Genomic DNA, 25,717 nt, shown 5'->3' on the forward strand with positions numbered 1-25,717 from the left:
GCGTTGTCTTATCGTGTTTGGTTGCGGCTGCTAAATTTTAGGCGTTGTCTCATCGAATGTTTGACACATATATGGAGTATTAAATATAAGCTTATTATAAAACTAATTACATAGTTTATGATTAATTTGCGAGACGAATCTTTTAAGCCTAATTAGTCTATGATTTGACAATGTGGTGCTACGGTAAACATATGCTAATGATAGATTAATTAGGCTTAAAAACCATCTCGTGGAGTACTAACGGATTATGTAGTTTGTTTTTTTATTAGTATCCGAACACCGCATATAACATCCTCTCAACACACCTCCTAAATTTTAGTCACATGATCCAAATACCACCTAAACGTTGTCCTCGTCATACTAATAAGATTGTTTAACTGCTACTCTCTCTATCCTAAATAACTTTAGGATTTATATCATAGCAAAAAAAAATGAACTGTTCTAAAGAGGCGACTCCTCCGAAGAAGCCAGAGCCATTTTCGAGGTGTGGCTCTTACGAAATGACTCACATTGTCAAATCATGGATATAGTGTCGCATTATAAAAAGAATATGAATATTTATGACACAAAATAAGTGTATGTTATGAAATATATTTATGATATGTCTAGTGATATTAATATAGCGTCGCATTATTTTTTTATGTGAGCATGTGTTATATAAATTAGTCTATACTTTGAGAACACATTAATGAATTAGAACAACGGTAGATCTATAATTTTTTCTTAAATATTTCCAGCATCAAGCTCAACTAATACTCCATCCGCACTAAAATATAAGGTATCCAAAGATTACCATATTTTGAGTCTAGTGGTACACTAATGCTAGGTACGCATGTGATTGGGACTTTGAGGGAGTTAATTCACCTAGAATAATTTATAATTTGGGACAAATTTTGAATGCTTCAATATCTTATATTCTAGGACGAAAGGAGTTAATTGATTGCGAACAAAAGTATTTGTTTTGTACATAATCTAAAAAGTAATACTGAGTTTCTGAAATGAAAAAATATTTGTCCTAGTGGTTGAGTCCCAAAGAAAACTCTCTTTCTGCATCTTAAGTTGGAATTGGCTCTAGTGTAAAACAATGACAAATGGTAACAGAACAGTGTGCGTGACTGAATGACAAAGAAATAAATCGGCTTTATTTTTTAAAAGAAAGGATCAGTCCAATTATTATAGTAGCTTAAACTAATAATTAAAAACAAAATTCAACATTTAAAGAATTAATTAGTCACCAAGAAAAACAAAAAAACACACTACCGTTATTTTTTACTTCCTCCGTCCCAAATTATAAAGTTTTGGTATTTATAGATTCATAGCTTTTTATTATTTATATACCAGTAACATATATTTAGGTGCGTAACAAAAACTATAAATTTAAAAAGTCAAATTGTCTTATAATTTGCAACAGCAGTACACAACAAACTTGAAAGATAGTATTAAGTTTTTTTTGTGCCGTTATAACAGCGTCGCCGTCAATGACACAGCCAGTACGTTCCCTGAACAAAGATCTGCACACAAAAAAAAAACATTTGGAGTCCATAGCTCGGATACAGTGCAGTCTTTGTGCAGTGGGTCCAGGCCATTCATCTTTGGAAAATTTGCCCCGTGCCGGACGATCTTCGACGGACAAAACGTCAAGCAAAGCATGAGAACTTTTGCATATCATCCTACCAACAATATCACTGAGAGAACAAATTATTCAGCCAATTTACTTGTTGGTTTTAGCTAGGACTTATTAGTCATCTCACGGTGTTTTTCTCTCACAACAAACCAGCACTAGTCAGGCTTGACATTGCTGATTGCTCAACAGTAGCCTATAAATGAACAGTTGGTACTGTACTAGCGAGCTTATACAGTATTTTCCTGTACTGACACTGATCGAATTCCGTAACTCTAGTTAAGAATTTCAGTTTAAAAAAATGTGGCAATTATGTGTTGCTGGGAAAAGATAAGAAAGACTGTTGGAAGTGAGGTTCTCCCTTTGTCAAAAATAGGATGCAATTCTAGATCAAATGAATTATATTAAAGATTAACTAAATTTATATAGAAATATACTGATATTTAGTATACTAAATAAATATCAATAAATTTGTCATGAAATATGTTTTTATAGTATGTCTATTTACAATCATACATCATACATGTTGACAACATTTTTTTATAAACTTAATTAGATTCAAAATTATTTGACTTTGATTAATTCTAGAATTTCATTATTTTTTGGAAGGGTGTAGTATATAATACTAACAGGAATGTGAGAGCCAAAACATGGTCGAATACTTTGGGTCTATGGCTACTGTACGTCTGAACGGTTATTCTTTTCTTGGGGAGCCAAGGACAGAAGGTAGGCATGTGACTTTGTGCTCAAACAGTGTAGCTGACCGGAGCTGGCGACTTTTTTTTTTTTTTTTTTTTTGACGCCTCTCGTCCGGATACGGACCCTGAAAGAATTTGATGGTTTGAGAAATGCCCGAAGGAATATGTTTGAGGAAAATACTGTTTTGGATGAAAAAAAGAAGCGGATTAAGTCGGGTTTAAGTGTACCCTTAAACTCGGCTTGATCCGCTTCTTTTTTCATCCGGAACAGTATTTTTCTCTCACAGATTCCTTCAGTATTCCTTCAGACCATCCAGATTCCTCTAGAATTCATGCAAGAGAGGTAGCATCTGTTCATGTACAGACACACACCAACTCCATACACGCATACCACATTCACACCATGCGTACACAAACAAATCTACAACTATACCCAGATCATCAAATCGCGTCCTTTGTGAAATCGCGTCCTTTGTGAGATCACTGGGTTCAACCATGGCACCGTAGACGACGGGCGCGTCGCATTCCCTTTGTGGCTCCACGCGCGAGAGGCAACGAAATTAATTGGGGGCACACCCCGGTGAGAGATCGGAAATTCGTAGCCACGTGGGCTCGAACTCCGGCTGGCAAGGTCCCAACCACCGGGCCTTGCCACCCAAGCTACGCTCGGCTCTCCGAAGTTCGCGACCTGATTCAATTAATTATAAATAGATTTGATATAGACTAGATCCAATTAAGTATAAATACCCTAAATAACTATTATTTTTTTGTTACCATGTAATAAGTTTAACTTAGTTTTGAAAAAATGTGTGCAACATTTAAATCTCCAAATAAATTTATTATGAAAATAGATTCAATGATCTATATAATAATATTAATTATGTACCATAAATATTAATATTTTCTCATATAAAAAGTAGTCAATGTTATTTCTCGGAAAATGAGAACGATAGTTATTTAGGGACTGAGGGAGTATTTATTTACATACGTGTGACTCATGTAAAAAAAATGCAGTGGGTGGATGATGAATCTTTCATGAATTCCTAGGTTTTTGGGCGCCATTTGAAATAGGGGAGTTATTGGATTTTCCTGGTAAAATAATATCTTCTCTTGTAAAATTATTGTGTCTGGCGCTGTGGGGTTGGGTGGGGAAGGTCTATGTCCCTGTTCACAAGTGAAACCTTGGGCTGGCTTTGTGTTGTGCCAGGGGCAATGCCCTTGGTCGTTGCTCGTCCTAATTGTTTCGGCTTTTATGGGTGCATCTATCAGCCAAAAGCCAAAAGACGAATCAAACAACTCAACTTTGAGTAGGCTTTTAAAAAGTTGGAAATCTGACATATGAGAATGAACTAACAGCTAAAAAGCATGTTCTGAGAAGCTTTTCTAGCTTTTGGTGTTCTGAGAAGCTTAAAATTTATTACAAAAGTCAGTAGAAAAAAAAACTCGAAAGCCAAAAGCCAGAAATCTAGCTCTTGGGCAAAAAAACTGTAACTCAAATAAACATGCCTTTAGAGACGTTGTTGAGGTGTCTCCGTCCATATGTTGGAGAGCGAGTGAGAACTCAAATGTTTCTTGGTTGAGTGGCATCGTCTTCGACAATCATGTTCTCCTTGGACTAACGAATGATGGTGGCGTCTTTGGCATTGTGTCCTTGCATATTGCATATTCTCCTGGGCTTAGCACAGTTAGGGTTTAGACAAAGAATCACTGAGATTATCTGAAGAACTTGGTGAATCGACAAATTTATGATCTATTCAACTAAGATATTGTCGCTACCAGTGATCAGTGATTTGTTTTTAGGTGGCGGTAACCTACTTAACTGAATTTATGTGTGGTAGTCTCTTCGTCCTAAAATACAATATATCCAAGTGATTTTAAGATAAAATAAGAAGTCTGACAAAACACCACATTGCACCTCACTAATCAGGATAGTGGGAGTAGTTCAATTATTATTTTCCTTAGTTACTAGCTGTTTTGGGTCATGTTAAATATCAATATTTCCTGTCAATAAGATAGAGGAGAGGGGGGGGGGGGGGGCTAGGACCCAGAATACTTGTATTTAGGAACAAAATTTGAATTCTAGATCCCTTATATTCCATGACGGAGGGAGTATTACGTACGAGGCATCAAAACTATGTCTATTTGCTTATTTAAGGTATCTCCATAAGACTAGATCTATTTGGTAGAGCTTCACTCCCCTGCTTCTTCGAGTGCAATACATGGAGTTCTATCAAATGGTTAAAAATGCAATTGGATTCTGGTGGAGAGATGATAAGATAAGAACCACTTCTCCATTTAACTACAAGCTTAGAGCTAAAAAGCCCTCGCTCCTCATTCAATCACCACCAGAATCACTTCTCACATGCTACCCACCCTATTCCCTACCAGAATCACTCTATCAGAGAATTTAAGAGTGAAGTTCAAAAAAAGAAATAATAGAAAAAGAGCTCCAGTATAAAGATCTTCATTAGTGCACAATCAAATTATACCCCAGAATAAGCGATATTCAATGGATCGGCAGCACCTCCTCAAGTAAAGTCTTCCATGGCGGGTTGCCCAAAATGGGGATCCCAAATGGCATGAGCAATATGTCTTGCATATAAAAGATCATGTATCCATGATTCAAAATTTCCTTACCAAGCTATATGAAACAGATTTCCAGATGTCCATAGAAAGATCAGGAAGTGAAGCTCTATCAAACGGTGGCTTTATTTGGCCCCGTTCGGCTGGCAGAATTTTGGTTGAAACTGGCTGAAAACACTGTTCTGGTTGAATTGTTGTGAGAGAAAAACACTGTTCCGGCTGAAAAAAGAAGCTGAACAAGCCGAATATGGGGTAAGCCGAACGGGGCCAAATGTTTGAAGCACTCTTAGAGCAAGTATAATAACAGGTTGTAAGCTGGCTAAATGCTGAGGTGGAGGAGAGAAGGAAGAAGAGAGAGGAGAAGCGGGCTATAAGCTTACAGCCGCCTTGGGCACAAGAACCCAAGAAACTCTGTGAGAGAGACAAGTGGACCATATATTAACAGTAAAGAACTCAGTATTATATAGGTGAGCTGAGAGAATGTTACAAAGAATCTTACAGCCAGCCAGCCGACTATATTATTATCCTTCCTGTAGTTGCTTTCATTTTTTGTTCATTGATCTCTTTGTTATTGGATCATTCCCAATGCAAATCGTGTTATTGCATTTTTGTCACGTAAAAGTATATAATATAATATGTATTGCCGTTAACCAAGACCGGTTTTGATCCGTTAAAAAAAAGCTTGGAATAGAGTGCTTGAGGTGCTGTGCCCAGTGCAGAGCTTCTTAAGCTATAGCTTTCCACTCCGTTCCAAATGCCACCACACATGCAACGCTGTGCTGTCCTGATGCCAAGGAGGGATTAAAACTTTAAAACAGTCTGGTGGACTTGTGGTTGGCCAGCGAGCTCTGTAGACCCAGAGGCAGCAAATGGATCCAGATGTGGCAAGTCTAGATGATTGATGGCATCCAAAGAGAAAAAGATGGCTGTCCTGGGGATCATCTGTGCTGAAATAGAGTACGACTGTTGGTGAGCCTGGACCACAAACGGTTTCCCACCAGGACCACAAACCGCCTCCTTGGAAGCACCAACTGCCTCCTACTTGCATCAAACAAAGATCTGTCAGTAGAATTGTTTACTTCATGTTTCAACTTTTCTGATTTTTTTTTTCATGTATGCACTGTTCTATGTGAATATTACCTCCCAATGCGACTATGAGATCCATGTCAGTTAATCTATCTTAAGCTTGATAAAGTTTATAGTAAATAGTATTACCATTTAAATGCCTCTAGATAAATTTATTACGAAAATATATTCTATAACTAATCTAATAGTACTTATTTTGTATCATGAATGTTTGTATTTTTTTATATAAATTTAGGCAAAGTTCAGACTATTTGACTTCTCGAAAAACGAAAATTGCATTCCTTTGTGAACAGAAGGAGTATATAGTATGTGTGTTCATGGTACAAGTGAAAAATAGCGTGTGACTGTATGTTTGACAATAATGGGTCATAAATATTTACCAAGTGGTGAAATTTGTACAGGTTGTGAGTATATGTAGAGTAACATGAGGCACATCAAGGATGACCTCCTCTCGTTGGAACTTACAAACAAGAGAGATCATTGGCGTAATTATGTGTCGATAATAAATAAAAGCCGATGGTATAACAATAAATATGTGTTATAATCTTTTTTGTCACATAGAAATAGGTTCATCAGCTAAAGTTTAATGAATTGCCTTGTTTCTCTAGATAAATAATGCCATTATTTCTTCTAAAATATATAATATGTAGTAGACTAGTAGCTGCCTACTCCATAGACCTACTAGTTGTTTTATAATATATGTAGCGTTTTTAAGAGGAAGAAAAGCTTATCTAGAGAGGGTAAGAAAGAAATAAGCCAATAATGCATTATTGGTCAGGCCCTACTTTTTTATGAGACATATCTTCAAGACAATGACAGCCACTGTCTAAGTCTAGAAGATGAGGGCCTAACCGACGCCACACCTATGTTTTGGTCAATCTTGATAACAGATTCACAGTTGTAGCTTCTTTTAACAATGGGTATGGCCGTGCACATGTAACACCGTGGGGCAGAGCCACGCTGTTTGACATATTTTAACAAGTTGAAAGAATATAAATCGCGACCAGTTACCTGGATATCGATTCATCTGAATTTTTTGTTCAGTGTGCACATGATGTGGATTGTTACTGACCAGCTTGCCCCTTTATCTTTTATGTGTTGTCAAAGGGAAGCTCTGATGGACGGTGACTCTGAACTTGAGACCTAAATTTTGAAAAAAAAAGGAAAAGAAAAAGAAAAAGAACTTGAGATCTTCATTGTCTGCTTTTCACCTTTTCAGCAACGAACACACATGGATGCATTTTGTTTGTTTGGTACTGTATGAAGCTGCACTGGGCTGCAAAATCTGATACAGTACGTTCTCACATTCCTCTCAAGAGGTCAAATCACAATGAGCCTTCGCATCCTGGAAAGCAAACTCCCTCTCCATGACACTGTCGAGCAAATAGACAGCATCAAAGATACATCAGGATTGAATAGAAGTCCTGCAGCAGATGAACATACTAGGCATGAGAGTGAACAGGGGAGCTTATCTGACGCGACTCCACCGTCCATGACGGTGCAAAATAAAATCCAGTGCCCAATGCAGAAACCTGATGAGTGTCCAATCCCCATCACCTGCTCTGCTCCAGTGATCTAATCCTTGCTTCAGTGGAACTGGCCATTGTTGACTGGATCAAAATCTCAGAACCAACGTACTCCTATATAAATGCAGACTTATCTTGGCAACCAATCAGCCATGTCATTCAACAACTATCATCTCAAATCAACCTCACCTTTCTGCCTTTGGATTCATGAAATGCAACTGAAAATTCCATCTCTTTCTCTGGTTTAACTCATGTCTAATCTGATTGTTGGCTTGTTGCAACCGACAAATATAAGACAACTGGCATGTATAGTAATATGGTTTCTCCTAGGCCAAAAAAAGAAGAAGAGATAAGGTTCCTGAATTCTTGGAGAAAATCAATTAAGTTTCTTGCCGAATTGCTGTGGATGAGTTCTGTCATTCTGTGTATTAGCAAAGCCTAATGAGTTTTGGAACTTGGAAGATTCCCTCTTTCTTTGAGAGGATAGAACTTGAAATATGGCTACCTTTTAAAGTTCCCGTCAATATTGGGAAAAGCAGGGTCAGGAGCTAAGACAAACAAAAGCACAAACCTCTCACTTTGAAATCTCCACCACAATCCTCATCATTCAACCATTGACAAGAGCAGTTTTTATAATTCTCATCTTAAAGTTCCAAGAAATCCTAGGGACGTGTGCATGCCGTAAACTAATGAGTACTGACAAATGGATCGGAGTACTACTATTAATAAACCATTAACCATGATGTCAAAATGGCAATGAGATCAGCACTCTTATTTATAGTAAGCAAAGCATTACTATAATGTTAGATTATGTTAAGCATCACTATAACGTTACCTTGAAAGAGGCTAATGACTGCATCTGGAATAGGTATGGCCTGCCTAATGGAGACTCATCTGTTATCTGGTGACAGCCTTCGCTTTTGGTCTAAAAAAATCATTGCTTTGCATTTTGCAACTGCCATGAGCCCATGACACTGCAGTTTGATCTGGTCAAGAATTTCTACAGAGGTTTAGTCCAACCAAAAAAATGTTGTAAAATGTTTTACTTTCTTTTTTCAGAAGCATTTTGCATACACAAGCTAAAACTGTCCATTCGTTTGAATGTTTATTAGTGGACAACATTTGAAAGAACAATAGAACAGAAAAAAGGGGGAACAGATTATTGTAAGTGGAAGTGGAACCATCAGATGGTTAATTTTGTACTTGAGTACAATGGAGGCACATTGTCTCAGGTAGTGTTTTTTTATATCTTCTTCAAGAGTATATGTATATATATGTCACCATGACAGGCTTATCATGCTAGCTATGTCCAACAAATGATACAATCATTAGTCTAAGTATATGTTCTTCATACCTCCATTAGTTTAACTAAGTACTGGGACAGGCATTAAACTATGATAGGGCGTAGAATCTACTCCAGGGAATAGATAAATCAACAAGTGGTGACTGAAAGAATGGCAAACACAAAAGATTGTCCGCATATGATAGGTGTTTTTGTCCTTTACTGAACCATTTGTTTATAACTCTGCAGGATTATATATGAGATCAGATTCCAAAACGTAGGTGGAGAGATTTGGACCACCCCAATTTTATAGTTTGATTCTCATGCAGCAGGTACCGTTTGCGGCATTAAACTATGATAGGGCCTATCTTTGCTGATGACTCCCTTCAATTTTCTAGTTGAAAAGGAGAGGCAGCTTTCTTAAGCATGGGCCTCAGCTACTAGTTGGGTTGGGTCACACTAGTTCAGTGATGTGCTCTGCATTACTCAGAAGTCATCAATTCTGTTTCTTTTTTCTCCTCTAGGTTGAAACCTTAACAACCTACTAGCACAAATCAAATCTCTAGCTCAGATTCAGAAATGACTTATCAACAGAAGGTATGATTGAGTAAAAACTAACATCTCCTTTCCAAATTGTAAGTCATTCTAGATTTTCTAAATACATAACTTTTACTATGTATCTTGTTATAATGTATATCAAGATGCGTAGTGCACTTTTTTTCTATAAATTCAGTGAAATTTTAAAAAGTTTGGCTTAAGACAACTCGAGGAATTGATTTAATCAAAGATGGAGGGAGTATGTGTTATTCGGAATGGTCTTGTTTCAGCGCCGCTTCTGATTCAGCATGATTGTGCAAGAAAAGAAAGCGGCTTGCTGAAGCAAAACGCGCAATGTCAAACTTACGGCAACATATAGTAGAATTTAATGTGTCAATAATAGCAACGTGTGTGTAGATGCAAATGCAAAACACCATGATTGTGGAATCTGCAACACTAAATGAAGCTGTCCATGAGCAAGATTGCTTATTGAGGGCTTCATAACAACACAAAATATAATGATGGTGATCATGAATGTGAGGTAGCACTCCCAAGAAGAAAAATGAAAAGAGAGAGAAAGGACTAGCTAAAAGCATGGCTCTTTCGGTCTTTCCAGAGGAAAGCTACGTTTCAGTATTCAAACACCGATGATGATTCGAGGTCGAGGTGAGCTTCATCATCTAGAAAGAGAGGACGACGACAACACAGCTGTTTTAAGGCTAGTGGTGGTTTTGCATGAAGGTTTGTTGAGGTAGAAGAAATCATGCATATATATAACATCCTGATTCCTGAAAGGGAGTGGCCATGCTTTATCACTTGATTCATGTAACTTTCAATCAAGAACAAGGCATGCATAGATTAAAACTGCGATTGTGGTCATCCAATTCAAGCATGGCGTCACAAAGAGCAGACAACAGGGCAGGGGTGACCAAAAAAACACCAGTAGTTCCTAGCAGTGTAGACTGACATGTGATTCTTGGTTCCTGTTGAATTCTAACTTTCTAAGCAGTGTAGGCCAAGGTCTTACTGGAGGAGGACTGCATTTGTGGTGAGAGAGAAGAGATCACGGAGGATCAGTATAAACAGCACATTTATACTGTCACTCATTTCTGCCCAGCGAGGAACAAGCTGCGGACCGGACGAGGGAGCAGATCATGATACCAGTGCTTGCCAATGCAAGCTTCTCCCTGATCGTCCATGGCGAGGCATCGACAAGAAGAGGTAGATGGAGACCGGAGAGACGCACGAAAGTTTACACGTAAAATGCGTCGCCTAATTTCCCAGATTCGGTGGCTCACGTCAATTTCACAGCTGATTAAGGCTTCTTTCTTTTGTTTCCTTATAGTACTCGTTTCCTTTTTTTTTTTTCCTTTTCTCCTGCCATAAAATCCTCCTAGTTCCTGATCCGAACCCTAGCCGCCGCGCCCTCTCCCTCCCCTCCAATCTCCAGTCGCGCCGCCGCCGGAGCGGTCCGCCGGCAAGGCCGCGCGGCCGGCCGGGATGGCGGCGGCGTGGCCCTCTCAGCCGGTTGTGTGGCGGCGCTGGACGACGCGGCCAGGTGGGGCGACTCGCCCGAGCCGCGTGGGGCTCGGCGAGGTCGCCGACCACGACCGCGGCGGGCGCAGGGCGGTGCGGCGGTGGCGGACTTCTCCATCATCGGTGTGCAGTCGCCGTGGCGGCGGACGGGCGGATTTGGGCCCTGCGGGCCTGGATCTGGCGTCCTCGGTCTGGGCTGGTGCTGTCCCTCTGCCGGCAGTACCCTGCTCTGTGTGGTGGTGGATCGGCGGCGGCGGCCGGCGTGCCGTTCGTCTGGCAGCGGTGGCGGCGGGTCAGGATTGGGCCCCCTGGGTCTAGATCTGATCCACGGTCAGCGCCGGGGATGCCCGCCTTCTGAGCGTCTCTGATGGTGACCTTCCGGTGAAGGCGGTCTTCCACGTTGGCCGGGCGCAGTGTCGATGGTGGTGGCGGCGGCTTGGGCGAAATCCTTGCCTGGCGTGTTACGCCGGGCCGGCGGCGGTGGAACTTCTGTGCCACGCACCTTGTTGAAGGCGCCGCTGAAGCCGTTGGTCAGTCTGTCCCTTGCTGCATCCGCGGGCGTTCAATAACTGGGTGAAAACCTAGCCTGGTTTCTCCAGGCCGGCGGCAATGGCGCAGGCGCGTCGTCGAAGTTCTTGATCGCCAAGGCCGGGCAGTTTTCCCGTGTGGTTACCCTGTTCGGTGTTCAGCTCAAGGCGGAGGCGGCATTCGTTGGCGTAACAGCTCGGCGTTTGGTGGTTTACACCAAGTGCTTCGTGCTGTTGCCAAGGAAGAAGCATCCAGTCTTCAATGGTGGTCGGTGTCCAACGTTTTCAGTACCTTTATTAGGTCTGACAAACGTGTTTGGCGGCTTCGTCTTGACGTTGGTGATCTTATTCTGTGGAATTGACATCACGGTGGAAGTCAGAGGTCACGTAGGACTACTCGAGCTCCTTGTTGGGGATGTATTTTCTTCGGTCAATTTCTTTCTTTAATTTTTGATGCTGTAATAATTTGATCTGATTCTACCCACGGGTAGATGAAGCCGGATAGTTTCTATCCTTTATCTAAAAAAAATAAAATCTACTGCTAGTTCTCTTTTACTAAATAAACTTTTTCTCTATTTTTTCTGATCCTTTTTGTTTCCAATAAATACTTCTTGTGGTTCGCTTCTACTCCTATAGTACATCACAATTTGTTGTGAAAAAAAAACATGTCAAACCATAAACTAATTTCGCTGCACTGACCTCTTCTTTAGCAATATAATCGCTGCTCATCTGCCTAATTCGTTTCGAAAATTTCGTTGCAACGATGGCTTTCCAATGGAACATCAGTAATTCTTCGATCCAAAGTGTCGGACTCTTTACTCGAGTATCAGACGGACGTGGGCGTGGAGCCATATGACACAACCTTTGCTTAATATCAGTCAATTCATCCATCGTCCACTACGTAATATCTAGTCAATTCGTACATCTCTTGCTTTGCCCGCCCCCACCCCCCCTGCCCCTCACTCTCCTCCCGTTGCAACTCCTGTCGTTGCTCCCGCGTGCCCGTGCCCGCTGCTCCGTGCGCTCGTCCTGCTGCTCCTGCCGTTGCTCCTGCTCCGCCGCCCGCTTCGCCCGACGACGCCGACAGGTGCCACTAGCGAAAGGAGAAGCGCCGAGCCTTGGCTGCGGAAGCCCTCCGGCCTCACCTCCTGCTACGGCTGCAGTGCCCCGATGCAGACAACGGAGGAGGCCATACCAAGATATGATGCATATTGCAAGTATACATTTCAAATGTTTCAAATATTTTAGAGATATGTTTCAAGTGTTTCACACAGATGTTGCAAAAGTAGATCGAGATGTTTCATATGTTGCAATGGTTGTACACATATGTTGCAAGCGTCTGTCCCTAATGTTTCATTTGTTTTTTCAGACATATATTGCAAGCGTGTTTATCTGGATGTTGCATATGTTTCACACATATGTTGCAAGTGTTTTATCTAGGATGTTGCGTATGTTTGCAATGGTTTTCGATTATTTTTTTAAGTGTTTTCATATGCATGTTTCGAATGTTTCATCTATCTTTTTTGTATGTTGCAAGTGTTGCATCTAGATGTTTCAAAAGTAGATTGAGTGTTGCACATGAGATGCGCGTGGGAAGCGGGAGGGGGCGCGAGCGGTCCCCGTGCGGGCGACGTTTAGGCGGCGCTGGCCCCGCGTGGCCGCGGGTGATGTAGGCGCGGTCAAGCAATGTCTGGGCGGCGTGGGCCCATGCATGGATGCGCGAAACAAAGGAGAAACCGACTGCAGTCGCAGGCGTCTATCCGGACGTCCGGACGCTAGCATTGCCCATGGAATGTTCCTTACTGGAGCATACTTTTCAGGTGGGTTAAGAGGACATTTTTACGTTTCTTTCTATTCATAAAGACCAAAGTGTACATTTAATTTGTTGCCCCCAAGCAATGATTATTTATCAAACAAAAAATAATAGTACAAGTGAACAGTGTTACAAGCTAATGGAAAACATGTGTGCTAACTGTTTTTTTTTTTTTTTTGCGAGGTCTGCATTAACTGTTAAGTTTTTTTATGAAAGTATTATCTGTCAAGTTAGTTGAACACTGTTGATAATGAGTTGGAACAAAATCAATAACAAACTAACTACTGGAACATTTTGTGACTCACTGGAATATATTGAACTAGTTTCTCTTTTAAGTTGAAGCAGTTTTCTTTTGAAGCTAAACTTTTGTTTATTTGAGAGCCAGAATATCTTTTAGTTTAAGATGGAATATTTTTTCATGGAGCTGGAACAACTTTCTCGTGATGCTAGAACTTCCTCTTTATAAGTATTCTAACTTCATGACAGGTGTCCTAGGCTACACTGAAAAATGTTCCTCTCTATAAAACAAAATTATGCGGCTCACTAAAAACATGTTCCAGCTTCATGAGAAAAATGTTCTAGATAAGATAACACAAAAATGTCCTCTCAATCAGCAAAAAGACAGTCCTTCGAGAAAATAGAATCCAACTATGCTCAAGTATGATATTGTTATAACCTCATGTCATAATAAACGGAGTGATTGGTTTAGAAATATGATTTTTTTTTAAATAAAAATTGAAACGTTTTGTAGGTAATATCAGCAATTTTGTTTTTGTCACCACTCTGTGAGTGTTCGGCTGGCATTAAATTTCTTATGTAGCAGCTGAAAAATACTTTTCATGCTAAAATTTAATAAAAGAAAAACACCGCTCTAACAGAAAAAAAAAAAAAAAAGACCAGCCAGCCAGCCCAAGCTGACCAGCCGAACAAGCTGTCTTTTCCCCCTGCTAGGCGCACCGCGTGCATGCTAACAGCTAACTCCGGATACTACATGGCTATTGGGCCCAAAACATCCTGGTCCTGGCAGACTAGGCCCAGAACAGATGGTGGGCGCCAGCGACAGAGTCAATTCTCTGGTAGACAAGGCTATTGGGCCGAGCATGCCGTGGGCTGGGACGAACTGCATGGGATTTATGGTGATCATCTTTTCCTTTCTCTTTTTTTGTGATTTTTATTTATATAGATAGAAATATTTTTTCCTTAAATACAATAACCATGTTTGGAGCCAGAGGTATAACCTTCTTGAAGAAACTCCAATGGTTTAATTTGGTTCAGAGGCAAGCACAGCGAGTCCAGGCAGCAGCTTCACTGCTTTGGAAGAGAAGAGAGGCTTGCAGGCCTCCAAAGCTCAGTGAGGACAGGGTGGTTAATGACTGCAACTCTGAACTTCCAGCTACTTGCTTTATTTCTACACCTAGCAACTAGGATGCAACATCAGCCAGTGCTTTGCGATTTAATCATTCGATAGTGAGGACAGGCAAAACTCACTAGTCACTAGTCTTGGAAGTAGGAGCACAGGGCGAGATTACAATAGCAGCAGGCATAATGACCCTTTCATCTCAGCAAGGCACGGCAAGAATCTCACAACCATTTGCAGCTAACACATGTTCCTACACTAGTGGGCTTAACATTTGACAGGCACTCCAGAACAGATGGATGCAGAAAGATCAGTTGGGAAGCCTGCAGAAAGATCAGTTGGGAAGCCAGCAAAGGTTTTCAGCAAGGAATACTTGATCCCATCTGATCAGCAAGAAACGTCATCATCATTGATTTAACTCGAAGTGAGCATGCTATCCTGCCATCCTCCTGGAATGTATCTGCCTCGCAGCTGCCTAAGAGATTCCATCTGATCAGCCGATGCGTTTTCAGCAAGGAATACTTGATCCCATATCTTCCTCAGTTCTGAGCATCAATTAGAAACGTTCATCAAAGGTTGTTGTGGAACTATTGGACAATAAGAAAATAGGATAACCTCTATGCACTTTTAACTCAAATCATCCTACAAGGACAGCGCAACTTATTCACCAATTCCTTTTATGGTTTAATCAGTATTCAAGTAGCACCATTCTAAAAGATAGCCAAACATGATGGGGAAATAAAAAGGAATTCGGATGGCACAAGTTCAACTCACCAGATTTGTGCATGGATGAAAGGCACATGATTATCAAGTCAAAGCGTGGAACTCGTGCCAAATTCTCCAAAATACTGACAGCTAATGCCACATCATCCCTGAGTATGTAACAATAACAATAGTTATGTAAAACAACCATGGTCCCAGACTGGCATAAGGCAAAAGGATATATAACAAGTGAGCCTACCGGAAAATTGAGGCTGCACATTTCGCGATGTCAATAAGAAAAGGTGCAGAAAGTGCGTTCTTGAAAATCTCTGGTAAGCTTGCTGGTGGAATCGACTGCTTGAAAACAGGTAGGAAATTACACATGAAACAATGGTGCCAGTAAAAAGAACAGGTATCCTTCAAAAAAAAAATAGTAGCTGGAAATAAACCTTTAATAACTGTATTTGCTGGGTAGTGTCATCAGAAAGAGCTCTCCAAGAAACCTCAAAGTCATAAGCTGTTTTTGGTGTCTTAATGCTTTTTACAGTGCTGGCCATATACCGTGAAGCAGCACGAGATGCAAGATCTTGAACTGAAACTTCTGGCCCAGGCTTCTGGTTAGCATCTCGACCTTGGGGCCGCTGCATCAAGTGTTGAACATGTGATGTGACACACAGAAACAGCAATACTTCCAACTAACTGTGAAAAACAGACACAGCTGTGCCATTGCAATTGCAGTAATCGCTTAAAATGTTAAACAAACATGACCCTCGATACAGAACTTAAAAGTATAGTCAGTTGAACAATAAACATGATCCAGAACCCTTAAGAGAATTCAGTTGTGTATTTCCAGCTTGCAGTGGGTTGCGGCAGGTTCTCCAATCACCCAAACCATCATGCTCCACTCCATAGCACATATCTTAAAGGTAACTAGCTTTTCTCATTAAATTGGGAGGCCATCTATTAAAAGCTAGTTAGATTAGGTTTTAAACAAGTACGCAATTTCAAACCTGTTTCGGTTCCAGATTGGTGCGTGAATGTGAGAACTCCAATAAATACATGGCAAGTTATTCTCTTATCCAAAGGAATCAGTTTTTTCAAGCAAAATAAATAAATACACATTTTATATCGGAAATATTGCAAGAAAAACTGCCCAAATGATATGCTGAGTACATCCTATTGTACAGATAGGTGAACTCTTACTTGCAATGGTATAACAACTAGTACCAACACAGATACCATAGATCATGGGTATTATAATGGTCAGAAAGGCTACAGAAATAAAGACCTGCATGGTATTGTCATTGATGATTATTCCAGATCCTCCGTTAGACCTGCTGCCTGCACTCTCTCTGACCTTCATTGCATCTCTAACAGGTGGATCAACTTCCATGATAGTGTCCTGTAGAATTATAATCGGACATCAGGTATATCCGTTCAACAAAATAAACAAGCAACAGCCTAAACAGATATTCAGAGGAATCAAGAATGCGATCAACTCCTCAAGAAACACAGCAAAGGCCTTGTTCAAAAGGGCCAAGTCATGAGATGCCCATGACTTGCACTATTTTTAGGCAATTAAGTTACTAGCAAACTGTATTCAACTGATATTATTAAACATATCGATTGTTCGTAAAAAAATAACTACTATGGCACTGTATAACTGCAGCTGAACCTACCTTCTGGGAGATAGTCGGTGGGTGAGAAGTGACACCAGCAGTTTTATCAATTCCAGAAACTGCACGTTTAGCTGGCACTGGAACCTTTTTAGCCATTTTCTACAGAATTAATAAGCCCATCAGTGTTATTGAGAGGGACAAAAACATTTATAACCTCTGCAGAGATCATCCACATGGTTATGCCACCAAATCACACATAAGCCATGCCATCTCAAAAGCCCATGTTTAGTCATTATTACAGTTCAAATGAGTGAAAGTGAAATGTATAACCAAAGAGTAGTAAATTGCTAAAATCTAAGATGTAAGGTGAAACATTATGAAGTAGAGTTTCTTCACCTCCATGTGCAAAGCTTTTATCTCAGAATACTGCTTCCTTAGCTCTGGATTGTTTGGATCAAGACTGATGGCAAATTCAGCATCTATACACATAATTGGTGTACAATACAGGTCAATATTCAGAAAGTAGATATAGATTAAAAAAGATAAAGACAGAAGGGCTATATCATGGAATACCATCCATTGCCTCCTTAAGCTTCCCAAGTTCTTTTCGTGCAGTAATTCGGCGTGAGTATGCTTTAATATAGCGATCATCCAAATTCAGAGCTTCAGTGCAATCGTCCTCTGCCTCCTTGAATCTGATGAATTTCACATCTATAATATAAGACTTCACCAGAAATAAGCTCTTGGAACCATAACTTCGAGGTTCCACAGGACACAGCAGATAGGTAAAAATGCACCATAAATAGCGCCGATAGCAAGAACCAAGAATACAGAAAATATGTGTTATTCAGCAGTCGTAAACTGCTGGTGCCTACCAAAATATGGTTTCAGATTCAATGGAGATGGGGTACTTCCAGTAAAAGCAGAATGAAGAAACAGCAAAGGCGAAGTGAATGCATACAGATACAGTCTCAGAGTAACTTGCCTTCTTAGTTTAAGATATGCCATAGCTCTATTTGCAAATGTGACTGCTGTAGGAGACAGCCCAATACTTCTGGAGTAGCACTCAATTGCATCAGCGAACTTCTTCTGTTTGAAAAATTCATTTCCCTGGAAACAAAACACAGGAAACAACAGGTCTAGCTTCACCAAAGCTTGTTTTTGCAACAGCCTACGAAGTTGCAACAAAATGGGCCTGAGTATTCCAACCTGCTCCTTCTCAGATGTAGCATCAGGCATTGGTTCGTCGTTCAAGTAGCTTGAGTACTTCATGTTGTACAGATCACGGAAACTTTTAGTGGAAGTTCCTGAAGTCCCAGTAGATCTCGCCTTATATTCCTGCAGGGGTATTTTTCACTTTTAAGCCAGAGGTTCAAAATTAGGAGCGCGAAGCTACCATGTCCAGCTCGACAAAAACGGAGTGGGCAAGGCTGCAATAGAAATTGAAGTTTCAAAGAACCAACTACAGATATAAGTTCAAATTTTGGATACAATGTCATCTCTGGCAATCACACAGGGGATAGACTCTAAGAACTACAGCTTAAAGTTGAATGGGAGTAGTCAGCAAACAAAATCTCCACATGAAAAATCTGTATTAACCCGAAACGCAAAAGGAGACAGTCAATTTATCATTGCAAATCCCCATTTGGCGCATCCACTGGATTCCAGTAGCTATCTAAACCTCTTGACTGAGAGCAAGGTATAGTCTCACACTAGTCAACTGAGGAGGGGACAGTCCATGAGTGTTCTTACCATATCGCCGCCGCCTCCTGCTCCAAAATCACAGCCCCCAAACCTTGCGGGTTTGGTCACCCAATCAGCCCCTGAAACAACCAAAAATATAAAGGAGGGCTCATATATATATCTTACGAGACCTCTTAATGAAAAACGGGCCTTAAGGTCCGATCGAGAAAAAAATATATTTTAAGCGAGGAATATCACAGAACCGCCGCACACAGAATCAAACAGGGAAAGATGAACAAGAGGAAGCATTACGTGGGCGGACGGCGGTGGTGGGTGGTGGGCGGTGGGCGGAGGACTGACGCCGATTCGGATTAGGGGAGGGAGAGGCGGTGGGCGGCTGGGGAGCAGTGCGGCTCGAGGAAGGAAGAAGAAGAAGGAGGAGAGAATAGTTCCAAGTGTTGGTACCTGTACTGCTACTGCGCGCCGATAGAGGGCTCCCACGACCACGAACGAGCCACGAGGAAGGCCGGAGGTGGAGGCGGGCTTCCGTCGCGGAGGGTCCAGAGACTAGTGGAGTCGAGCCGTCGCCCGCACCCCCGTCGGGGAAGAAGAACGCTCAGTTTGGAAATGCGTCAGCTCATGAATCTTTCCTAATTCTATTTAAAAATAAAATAATTATCTGAGTAAAAAATGCAAAAAAAAATATATAATCACCTCGTCAATTGAAATCGCAAGGTTCAAATTTGCCAATCAGCGAGATTTTCTCGTTCCGCCAGTTGAGATTTCCATTTTATGCGTAAGGTATAGCATATTAGAAAGGTCACAAAAAATTCCATATGAACTTTGATGGAGACAAAATATATCTAATCTGCAAAGGTTGACAAGATCAATACTAACAGGTGCTTTACGCTAAACAAATATGATTAAAGCTAACAGAGGAGAAAACCGCCGCCATGGCCTTAACTTAATAGACAGGGCCGCCATCGACAAGTTAACACTCTAAATTACTATCTGACAATCAGAACAGAAGATGGTCTACCGAAAAGTTTAACTCTTCAGCAAATTCCAGCGCAGTGGCCTCTTCTGTGTGCCAAATATTTATTTTAAAAAGTTTGAAAATAGCATTAATTAGATTTATCTTCAAAAGTACTCCTCCATTTCTAAATAAATCAATTCATATAGTTGTCTTAAGTCAAACATCTAATGATATTAATTTGGTGTCATAAATATTATCGCTCTGTTCTATAAACTAGGTCAAACTTAAAAAGTTCGACTTAAGATAACTCTAAAAATTAATTTATTCAGGGACGAATGCTACAACTTTGTTATGTTTTCACGCGCCTCATATTATTGATCAACATCTGCTGTCTTGGTGGTCATGTTAGTATCCTAAACGATAATTATTGATGATTGGAGGGAGTAATACCATTTAAATTTGTCTGAAGTCAAACTTCTTAATATGTTTTAACCATCAATAGCTAAAACATCTAGTATAGATTAGCAACATAGAGTTGATGCTAGAAGTTTTTTATTTTTTAATTAATTTTTTTGTGTAAATTGCAAAAAGTATACCCTGGCCCTGCTAAATTTGAAAAATAAGCCATTGTTGTTCTCTGGTTAAAGGACTTTGAAAAGTCATACTACCGGAAAAATATTTTAAGTAAAATTCTACTTGTTAAACGATTTTTCTTTATTTCACAAAACTCATTCTAGGTTGAAAGCGATATTGGAAGTTGTTCTTCTGTTAAATGACTTCTGTGTAATCAAACGATTTTTAATAGATAAAGAAAATTGAGAAAAATCGTTTCACAGCTAACAATTTTATACTTATAATCGTTTTCAATAGTACGATTTAAAGTCGTTTAGCCAAAAAACGACAATCGGTTATTTTCAAATTTAGCAAGGACATGGTATATTTTTGTAATTCTTATAAAACATTGTAATTAAATATAAAAAATGTTGATGTTACTACTACTAGGACCATCATGTACAATATTGCCACCATACATAACCATTTCTACTTGAAATGAAGCATTTTTTATATTAGTCAAAGTATAGTTTTGTAGACCATCGTGATTCCCTAATGGATTTACAGCTAGGATCAGATGAACTAAGCTGCTATTTAGTATTAGTGTTTTCCTCTTTTTCCTATATTGAATGAAAATGAAAATTTAAGAAAACCTGGATTGTGCCCTGCCATTCCTATGGGGAGTACACACGATCAATTTATATAGCTAAACAAAACTGAAACAATAGCACTGTGGCATACATTTGGGGGAAACTGTCTTTATAACTCAACCAAACTAGCATAGGCATTGCTGCCTGCCGCCTGTGCTGTTGAACCATGAGCTATGTATATCAAAAAATATATGGAGTACTATGGAACAGGAGACCGGCTAGAACATCGCAACACAATAGCCTAACTTATGGTTCTAATCTCCCAGAATAATGGGTGTACCACCTCCTGTTTAAACAAGCGATCGCATCCACCTATAAACCTAAGAAGCATATACACAGAAATTGAAAATGGCAAGTTGGCAATGCACAAAACGGGAAATAACGCCCGGACACAACACACAATTGCCTGAATCACAGTAACATGGAAACACAAGACATGATCTATGACAACATGGACGAACTAGCAAGACTCTTATTTATCACAGCTGCCTCCTAATTCGCCAAGGTAAAGATCGAGGGAGGACGACATGTTCCTTTCCCACGACATCTCTTTGCTTACAGTTTTCCTCAAACAAGAGCTCCATGGGTGCTGGAGGTCAGAGAAGAAAACAGAACCAACATGAATTGTTGGTCAACCATCTTTGCTTGATGACTCGTATATCACATCCATGTAGGTCTGCACTGTGGGCATGTCTAGGCCAGGGAACCTGTGATGGGCTTCAGGGCGGAACTCAATCTTGATGAATGGCCATTTCATGACGTGTGCAGCAGTGCACTCTTCATGGCCGTCACCGATCGCACAGAAGCGGACATTTGGACCATCGAAGCGCTCCTTGATCCATTTGAAGCACTGCAGCTTCCCCACTTCCCATGAGCTGTAAACTGCAAAACACAAGCAAACTGTTATTGCCAACTTCATCTATTTGTTTACAGCTAACCTCATGGACTTTATGCATGGTCTGATTCAAATAATGCAATTAGCAGATAGATTAGTAATGTTGGTTGCCATGGACAACATTTTGTCAAACAGAGAGCCAATATCACTAATCTGATTCATGGCTTCCAAATGCCATATAGAACAGAAAGTAAGTGCTTAAAGGGAAAATTGGAGACATTAGCATACCATTCTCAGACGAGACCACATCATCCAGGTGATACAGCAAGCATTTGGCAAGGCTTGGAATCAGTGACCCTGATGTAACTATGCAATTGATGCTTGAAGAGTTGGCAGTAGGTGCTGATGCTGATTTGCCCAATGCTTCTTCCAATAACTTATGAGCTGCATAAAGATAATAATGTTCAAGAATCTAACGATAAAAAAGATAAGACTTAAATTAAGTGCAGATACTAGTCCACAAATTTCAGTAGGTTTATGAACGCAACCACAAGCCAAGCTAAATCTACAGTTCAGTGTTTAGACCACCCTTTTTATTGGTAGGGAAAAAGCTATTGGGCTAACAAGCGTGTCAGCAGGGGAGAAAGCTGTGAACAAGGTAGGAGACAGCATGCGTGCAAGGATTACACTAAGAAATCGATATGCTGGATTGGTTGTCAAGCATCAATTCAACTCTTAACACCATGGACCCTCCATAGCAGTCCAAGTACTTCATGTGTACAGACTAATGGGGAAAAAACAATAGATAAATTCTTCAGTTCGCTAATGGAAGCAACAATCTCCAGTAAGCTGGACACATATTGTAAAACAGATGAGGGCTATATTCATACTATATTATTATGTAATACTAAGTTCTGGAAGATTGTCCACAGTTGTAAGCTCTTATAGCTTAGATGATACTAGCTCATATTTGGTTTCATCAACAAAACTGAAAGACCTACTTTTCTCCACTAACTCTAATTAGAAAATCAGAAGCACATCATTTTAGAGATGAAATAAGAAATATTCCTATTGTCAACATAAAAAAAATAATTAAAAAAAACTAGTTCAAATGAGAATACCTGAAGACAGCCAGCCATCAGTATATTTGTCAGTCAAACTGTACTGATCATTGCAGACTTTGACCATATGTTGGTCCAGAATCTTTTCCAAACCCTGGAAGCACAAAAATAGCCCAATTTAGCAATCACAGACATCCCATTGATAAAAGTATGAAAGCAATAGAATGACATAAGAACAATACAAAAGCAACAGAAAGGTTCTTATCTGATAATAATGTTGCTCTGAAAATATTTCCAGTACTGAAATTTTCGGATCCAATTACTTACTGTTACTAAACTATTTTTTTCTAAAACCATCCTCACAGAAGGGCCTTTCAGCAATGCATGCTGCCCCAGTGAATTCTGTGGAACGGAACCTTCATATGTTTAGGAGATCAAGCTAGAAAGTTCAGCTGCCCCTAATACTGTAATCTACAAGATGGCAGACTTTTTTTCTGCCATATTTCCTGGCTTCCAGCTTGATATAAGATTATACTCGAACCCCATTTGGCACAGTGTAGCAACTCATAAATATACAGACAAGTGCATATATATTACACAGAAAACACGAACTCTTCTTACCAATAGGCACACATCTAATCAAATAGGATGTACATTTCATTCTCAAGAAATTAAATGAGTTACAGTAGTTCACTACAAGAGTGATCTGAGCACTGCATCCCGCTATATATTTACAAGGTTAGCTCTTGAATACATTCATAGAGTTCCTGTTGCAAGGTTGTCAAGTAACTTTCCATATCAAGTAGAAATGCAATAACATGGACACCATAAAGAGAAAAACAGATACCAAGCTGAATCATCTTATGAAGGAAACCCTTTAAAGAAAATATTGCGAGATAAGGTAATTCTTGTGACAAACTGACACCTTTGCATATTTCTCTCCAATAGCACGATGCCTATAAGCAAGCTTCTTTTTGTTCGCATCATCATAGGGAGAACTAAAACAGTCAGCCTCAAAATCATATGAGGTCAAGTCTCTCCCATCATCATATTCATTCAAAGCATTGAGATAGGGTTCATTGTAGTTCTCAATCTGCATTAGTGTGAAAACGACCAGGTCAGTTGAAAAAAAATTAAAGAGATGAGCATAATAAAGAGAAACAGCATTTCCAAAAAAAAAAGGCAGCTAAATGACTTATGCAGAACAGTGAAGGAAACAATAGGCAGTAACTTTTTTTTTTTGAGGAAACAATAGGCAGTAACTGAGCAGGCAAGCTAGATGAATGATGTGAAGTACAATTTCATGGAAAATTTCATCTACAGGGAAAATGAAAGTAGCTTTCAAAGGGATAATCCTAACAAAATTGTGTACAATTTTGATATGTAGTTCTGGAAAATATAAATGGCATACCATTTGTTCATGATCTAGTAGGTAGTTAGCATGTATGGCAGTACCGAGTTTAGGTGCTAACTGACCTCCTCATAAAAGAAGTGCTCATCACAAAGTTCAAGAATGAGGTTCTCCCATCGCTTCCCTATTTCAGTACTTTTCTCACGATCCTTGAGGCCGTCAAAAGCCCCAGCATATGAGCCATCCAGAAGTGACTTGAGCAAAATGAGTGTCTCATCCATGTCCCATATGTACACATTCACAGGCTGCTCTGTCACGGCATCAGTTGAAGCTTGGCCGGTAGCCAAAGCAGGAACAGCTTCGTCCATTTCGCTCCTATTAAAAGACCAGACACGTCATGCTGGAATCCAAAATTACAGGCAACTACCTAAAATCACATTATTTCAATTTGGCATATCATGAAAACATGTCCCTGACGGTTACAAAATTACTATTTGTGCACAACATATTATTGCCAGAACATGATATGAGGTGGCATATCTGATAACGGAACTCCGGAAGAAAAGCGATACACAAACCAACCAAAAGCAAGGAGGAGATTCTATTTGTCTAGCACTCTATGCAACGATAATTCGTTCTTAGACATATGACAAGACCCGCCTAATACGACAGCATGATAAATGGGCTTCCCTGACAGATACTAACTGATCCGGTCTACTGAATCCCTCCACCCAATTGGCAGCGACCGTGTGCTCCTGACAGCTACAGAATCTACTATTTGTGCACGGCATATTATTGCAAGAACATGATATGGGGCATCGTGTCCGATCCTGAAACTCCAAAACCAAAAACGATACACGAGCCCGACAAAAATCAGGAAGGGGCACTTTAACTGTCGGAACATAAGGATGATTCATTTGTCGGCCTAATTCGACAGCATGATAGATTGGATTCGTTGACAGTTACTAACTGATCCGGTGTTCCGAACCCCCCACCGAATAGATGGCGATCGCGTGTGTACTGCCCGCTTCCCTCCATACCCCCAATTGTCCATTCTAGTCCACATGTCACCACAGAAACATCTGTGGTTGGTTCAGAAACATCTGCAGCTGGTTGTGACGCTACAGATGCCATGGCTGAGAAGTAGACTGTCTGAGAACAGGGCGTGGAACATGCACACCCGATTTTTTTTTTAAGAATCTAAGTTAGTAGGCATAACACATGTATATACTTTGTAATCAGATGAGATCCAAATACAAATAACCACATACTAGCTTACATTAGGGTTTGGGCGCTCAGTTTCGCACAGCGGATAGGGAAGAGAAGGGGTGGGCATACCTGATGGGTGCTCGTCGCTGGCGAAGTGGCCGACGAAGACCTGGCGAAGGGGAAGGGCTCAACGAAGACCTGGGCACCTGGCGCAGGGATGCGGCAGTGCTTGCCCAGTCGTCGCCGTCAGCAAGAAAGGCGGCGGGAGAGAGAGAGCTCGCCTAGTCGAGAGGCCAGCGGTGATGACTGATGAGACACAGCCTAGTGAGAGGGAGATGCGAATTCGGGAGATAAATCAGTCAGAGGATGGGGAGGATGAAGATGAACAGCAGCTGCTGCTCTGCTGCTGACGGGAAAGGCAGTTCGTTGCGTTGGAACAAACCATTTTTTGGTTTTGGTTTTTGGGCAAAAATCCAAACTTTGCCTCGTAAATTCACCACCCCTTTTTCATTT

The 25,717-nt window shown here is 40.4% G+C and overlaps 2 protein-coding genes across 3 annotated transcripts; both read right to left on the bottom strand.

The window, feature by feature from the left end:
• Nucleotides 1-14,579: 14,579 nt before the first annotated feature.
• On the bottom strand, nucleotides 14,580-19,212 carry LOC136517236 (uncharacterized). 2 transcript variants are annotated; one of them, XM_066510765.1, is made up of 12 exons: nucleotides 19,036-19,212; nucleotides 18,640-18,710; nucleotides 18,097-18,225; nucleotides 17,873-17,997; nucleotides 17,461-17,582; nucleotides 17,284-17,366; nucleotides 16,948-17,046; nucleotides 16,557-16,670; nucleotides 15,718-15,909; nucleotides 15,528-15,622; nucleotides 15,341-15,438; nucleotides 14,580-15,111 (listed from the first exon to the last, which is right to left on the bottom strand). In XM_066510765.1, the coding sequence occupies exons 2-12, from the start codon at nucleotides 18,640-18,642 to the stop codon at nucleotides 14,981-14,983; spliced, it is 1,191 nt and encodes a 396-aa protein (XP_066366862.1). In that variant the 5' UTR covers nucleotides 18,643-18,710; nucleotides 19,036-19,212; the 3' UTR covers nucleotides 14,580-14,980. The 2 variants fall into 2 exon arrangements, with proteins under 2 accessions (XP_066366862.1, XP_066366863.1); XM_066510766.1 differs by lacking the exon at nucleotides 19,036-19,212 and adding an exon at nucleotides 18,883-19,004.
• A 1,899-nt stretch (nucleotides 19,213-21,111) lies between these two features.
• LOC136516932 (eyes absent homolog) lies at nucleotides 21,112-25,654 on the bottom strand. The gene is made up of 6 exons (XM_066510437.1): nucleotides 25,334-25,654; nucleotides 24,121-24,370; nucleotides 23,570-23,737; nucleotides 22,705-22,798; nucleotides 21,872-22,027; nucleotides 21,112-21,630 (listed from the first exon to the last, which is right to left on the bottom strand). The coding sequence occupies exons 2-6, from the start codon at nucleotides 24,361-24,363 to the stop codon at nucleotides 21,380-21,382; spliced, it is 912 nt and encodes a 303-aa protein (XP_066366534.1). The 5' UTR covers nucleotides 24,364-24,370; nucleotides 25,334-25,654; the 3' UTR covers nucleotides 21,112-21,379.
• Between the last annotated feature and the right edge of the window lie 63 nt (nucleotides 25,655-25,717).

The sequence above is a fragment of the Miscanthus floridulus genome, chromosome 17 (genome assembly GCF_019320115.1).
Source record: "Miscanthus floridulus cultivar M001 chromosome 17, ASM1932011v1, whole genome shotgun sequence".
Lineage (NCBI taxonomy): Eukaryota > Viridiplantae > Streptophyta > Magnoliopsida > Poales > Poaceae > Miscanthus > Miscanthus floridulus.